The 5,041-nt window shown below is 58.0% G+C and overlaps 1 protein-coding gene across 1 annotated transcript; it reads right to left on the bottom strand.

The window, feature by feature from the left end:
• Positions 1-592: 592 nt before the first annotated feature.
• Positions 593-3,434, bottom strand: ARSI (arylsulfatase family member I). Its single transcript, XM_010176993.1, has 2 exons — positions 3,115-3,434; positions 593-1,994 (listed from the first exon to the last, which is right to left on the bottom strand). The coding sequence occupies exons 1-2, from the start codon at positions 3,432-3,434 to the stop codon at positions 593-595; spliced, it is 1,722 nt and encodes a 573-aa protein (XP_010175295.1).
• Between the last annotated feature and the right edge of the window lie 1,607 nt (positions 3,435-5,041).

The raw sequence follows: 5,041 nt of genomic DNA, 5'->3' as shown, positions 1-5,041 counted from the left end.
TTGGCAGTCTCAGGTCTGACATCTACCTTCCACAAAGACGTACAATAGGGAAACACCATGGTCTTGGGTATGAGGGAGGCCCTCGAGTTCCCAGAGCAAGAGCAAAGGCAGCAGCTGCCTGGCAGAAAGTCAGGAGCATGTATATACAGGGAAACCATGATGGACAACTTGCAGGCAGAGGTGCCAAGGCTGCCCAGCCCCTCTGCACCATCACCCCAGGGTCCCACACTTCCTCCTGCCCTTGCAACCACCAACACTTAAAGCTTGTGATTGCCTGCAGAGTCCTTGAGAAAAAGGTCTCTCTCTTTGGAAGGGGCTGTTCATGGGCCAGCCCAGCTCAGTGGACTTGTACATCACCACTGAGCAGCACAGCTGAGCCCCCATCACCCTTCCTTCCCCATTGGGACCACCTCCCTGTGGCCACCGGTCCAGCCAGAGAGAAGAGGTGTTTTGGGGTGAACCCTGGAGCAAGGGAAAGCAAGAGGGTGCTGGCCACCTCCCTGTCCATCCCTCTGCCTTGCTCCCTCCCCGTGGCACTGCCATCCAGAGCTCCACCCTGGCCAGGCTGGGTCGATGCTGGGGGAGTCTCCCATCAGATGCGGTTGGACATGAGCCTGGTGTTCAGCTTGCGGAAGAAAGAGCGCAGTTTGCAGATCTTGCACTTCTTCTTCTTGTTCCTACTCTTCAGGGGCTCCCCAATGCCTTCCCACTCCTCCACGTCGTCCTCGCTGGCCCAAGGTCCCCAGGCACCGCCGTTGAAGTCCGGGTGAGCCCGGGGGTTCTCTGCAGGGTACCGCACTGGGATGGCCGTCCGGTTGTAGTGCACCAACCTCATCAGGAGGGTCCTGACCACATCTGGGCGCTGGTCTGAGAGGTCGTAGCGTTCGTAGGGATCAGCAGTGATGTTGAAGAGCCACACGGATTTCCTCAGGCCATCAGTGAGACGCTCCAGGTTCCACCAGCTCCCCGGGAAGTTGGTCAGGGTCTGTGGGGGGATCCAGTCGCTGTACCCTGGGTCACCAGTGAGGAGCTTCCACTCCCCGACCCGGATGGAGGCTTGTACAGCTGTGTTCCAGATGCCAAAGCCATCCTCCAAGGAGCCGTACTTGGCATGGTTGTACAGGGGGTCGATGTTGTGCAGGATTTCGGTTCGCGGTGACTCCTTGCCCTCGCTGATGGCAGGCCAGACGTTGTAGCCATCCAAGCCTGGGACGTTGCTCAGGTTGCCCCTGGCCAGGCTGACCAGAGTCGGGTACCAGTCTGTGATGTGAACCAGCGCCCAGCTGGTCCGGCGCTTGCGCTTGATCAGGGGACTGTGGACAAAACCGATGCCACGGACTCCCCCTTCCCAGTACGTCCCTTTGCGGCCCCGTAGCGGCCAGTTGCTTCCCCCAGAGAAGGTCTGGCCACCGTTGTCAGTGGAGAACACAATCACACTGTTGTCATAATAACCATACTTCTTGAGAGCCCAGGTGATGTTCTTCACTGCCTCATCCATACACGTCACCATGGCCGCGTACTTGCGGCGAGCAACGTTGCCCATGGAGCGGTAGCGGTAGATGTACTCCTTGGGTGACTGCAGAGGTGTGTGGACCGCTTGGAAGGCCACATAAATGAAGATGGGCTCCTTGGGGCTGTGGGATGCCAAGATCTTGCTGACACGCTGGGCATAGAGGAAGGTGGAGTACTTCCCACTCTGGTCCCAAGCCACATCCTCCCCTTCGTGCAGGTCGTAGCCGCAGACGCCCGGCCCATCGCAGTTGTCGTAGGTGTAGTAGTCCACGTTGCCCGTCAGGGAGCCCAGGAAGGTGTCGAAGCCCCGGCGGGTGGGCAGGCATTCCTTCTTGTAGAAGCCAAGGTGCCACTTGCCCACCATGTGTGTGGAGTAGCCAGCTTCCTGCAGCTTCTGGGGCAAGGTGACCTGGTCGAGGGGCAGGCAGTTGGGCTGCCGAGGGCGGATGATGGAGTGTTGCAGCCCTGTGTGGATCTGGTACCTGTTGGGAGAGAGCCAGGAGGAATCAATGGCAATGAGGAGCAGTGCTGGGTGGGGACATGACAGCTGGAGACCGCAAAAGCATGCAGATCTCCATGTCACCCAGCCCAACCCCATGGAGCAAGCTCCATGTCAGAGACAGGCAGCTCCTCAACCATCCAAACATACAAAAAGCAGATGCAATAAAAAAGAGAAGGGGCTCAGCAGAGATCTCAAAAGCACAATGGGATGATCTCCTAGGATGCCACCAGCAATCGTCCCTGCTGCTGCCAGCCCAGGGGAGGTGTGGGGCTCTGCCAGGGCTGGGCAGCACAAGCAAGAGTTGCATAGCAATCCCTGTGTTTGCAGTGTCCCACCTGGCTGTCCTCACATCCCTGTCCTCTCCCATTTTACACACCCCAGAGATGCCTGGGACCCCTCTAGAGCCATCAGGAGAGAAGAAAGGCCTTTGCCTGGACCCCAGTTGGCTCCACCACCCCCAGGCAGGAGGTGACCACATCCTCATCAGGAGATGATCTGATGAGATCTGCATCCTATGGCAAGTGCTGACCACCCAGCGCTGCTCCAGGGAAAGCTCCATCTGCCCCAGGAGGTAGAAGGGTCCAGGATGAGAGGAGAACTGACTGTGCCACTGCGGGAGAGGGTTATGGACCAGCATCCAGCCTGCCCTGTCCAGAGCAGCATTGAAGGCGCAAGTAGGAAAAGCATGGTCTGAGGAACTCATAGATGTAGATGACAATGATCCTTCGAGCCCACAGCCACCAGCAAATCCCCAAGGGCCAGTGCGACAGCAGCACAGGACCGCCTGGGAACACAGCTCCTTGCCTGGCACCGAAGGACCTCATGGCAGAGACCACCCTCTCCCAAAGTGACACCCAGTGCCCAACAGCATCTGCATTTTTGGCCCTGCCATGTGCCGCTATTTATCCCACGTGAAAATCAACCATTTACCCAGGAAGCCTTCTAGAGAAAGGCAGCAAGATGACTTTCTCTGGAGGATCTCCATCATCTGCCAACACATTGGGGCACCTGTCTAGCAGCAAGCTGGGGTTAAGCCCCGCAGAGCTAAGGAAGGGACAGAAGAGGAGACACGAGTTGGGTGTGAGCAGGCACTGGCTTACCTGCCAGTTATCAGCTGGCTCCGGGACGGGGTGCAGATGGGCTGGATGTAGTAGTTCTCCAGCTTAACGCCCTCAGCTGCCAGCCTGTCCAGCGTTGGTGTCTGGATATCTGAGCCGTGATACCCAACGTCATGGTAGCCCTGGTCATCCGTCAGAATGAAGATGATGTGGGGTGGCCTGGCGAAGGCAGGAGGCAATGATTTCTCCATGGGATCCATGGCCACGTTGGCCACCAAACTGGGCTTCATCCAGTCCCAGGATAAATAGCCAAAGCTGAGCAGGCTGACGAGCGAGAAGCCCGTGAGGGCATAGACGGCCATCCCGGAGCACACTGCGCTGCCTGCGAAGGGAGCTACTGTCCCGGCATCATCTCAGAGCCACGAAACTGGAGTCTCCTCCTCCTCTGGGAGAGCCCCCCCGAACTAGAGGATGGTCCCCAAAACCCCTGCAGCCAGTTTTGTGGGAGCAGCTCCCATGAAGGCACACTCGAGCGCACACAAAGAGCTTTAATCCGCCGGGGCTGGGTTGCTTTCAGTCAAAAGAAAATAACCCTCGCGCCGCTCCAATCACACACATCTGCGCGGCATGGAGTCTCCTCCTCCTCTGGGAGAGCCCCCCCGAACTAGAGGATGGTCCCCAAAACCCCTGCAGCCAGTTTTGTGGGAGCAGCTCCCATGAAGGCACACTCGAGCGCACACAAAGAGCTTTAATCCGCCGGGGCTGGGTTGCTTTCAGTCAAAAGAAAATAACCCTCGCGCCGCTCCAATCACACACATCTGCGCGGCAGGACGGGTTCCTCGCAGCGATCAACGGCAGGCCCTGCCGCTCACCAAGCGTCCCGAGAGCTAGAAACACTTCCTGCCTACTTGGAAGCTTCTCTCCGGTGTTATTTCTTTATGAAGAACTCCATAAAAAAAACCTTACTGGAGAAAGTAGCTGACTTCTCCTTCTCCTCCTCTCCAGCCCTGGGCTGTCCGGACGGCTCGTTCTGGGGACGATGATCCTTTTCTCTAAACTCCTGCAGAAGAGGGTGCTAAAGTTTAAGCCCAAAAGTGCCGAGCTGTCCTCCTCACCCTTCAGGGAAGAGCCGCCCTCTCCTTTTTCCCACCCTCCGCTCCAAGGCAGAGAGTCCCAACATCTGCCCAGGACGTGGGCTAAGCCACCAGGTTTATGGGGAGCTGCAGGCTCGGCCCCTCCCAGCTCAGCAGCTCCAGGAAAAAGCTGGGAAGCCCTCGAGTGTGCAGGGTCCTAAGCGTGGTGTTCCCCGAGCCAAGGACACTTCCCTCCCTGCTTGCCCCAAGATGTGTGACACATGGGCCAGGGTCCTGGTGGGATGCTCAGCTCAAACCCCCACAGCATCCAGCTGGGGAGGGCAATGGGGAGGGCTGGGTCCCCAGGAGGGATTGTTGGGGCCAGATGCCCACACTGCCAGAATCACCATCCAAATAAATCCTGGGCAAGGAGAAGCTGCAAAAACTTGTTGAGACACTCTCAGTGTTGAATCAAACCAGTCAGGGGCATGCAGAGCACTACAGAGTGGGGAGGGTGCTGCTGCACCCATTTTCCAGGTGGGGAAACTGAGGCAGAGAGGGGCCACTCATGCTGGCCCCTGCTACAGCCAGACAGGGACAAGGCTTGGTGTGAACTAGAGACCTCTGCCAACGCAGGGGTACTGGTCTGAGCTTGGGGTACTGGGACAAGGGCTCAGGTCGGTGCCCTGGTGCTTCAGGGGAGATTTTGGGAGAGATGAGTGATGCTCCTGTGTGACTCCTGTCGCAGAGCCAGTGTTCATCAGGCATCAGGAAGCCATCACGCCTGGCATGCATCTCGCCCCTTTGGCTTTCCCTAGGGCAGGACTTGCTGCAGGAGGAGGGATTTTGGCAGCACAAACCCACCCGTGTTCACCCACCCCTGGCAGAGCTGGGAG

This window comes from Antrostomus carolinensis, unplaced genomic scaffold (assembly GCF_000700745.2).
Source record: "Antrostomus carolinensis isolate BGI_N321 unplaced genomic scaffold, ASM70074v2 scaffold30691, whole genome shotgun sequence".
NCBI lineage: Eukaryota > Metazoa > Chordata > Aves > Caprimulgiformes > Caprimulgidae > Antrostomus > Antrostomus carolinensis.
The sequence above is the reverse complement of the archived record's forward strand: the minus strand, read 5'-3'. Positions and strand labels throughout refer to the sequence as shown.

Coding starts and splice junctions, on each gene's coding strand:
- ARSI (XM_010176993.1), bottom strand. CDS start 3,434: ATGGCCGTCTATGCCCTCACGGGCTTCTCGCTCGTCAGCCTGCTCAGC. Junction 1,995..3,114: donor AGCCAGCTGATAACTGGCAG/GTAAGCCAGTGC, acceptor CTCTCCCAACAG/GTACCAGATCCACACAGGGC.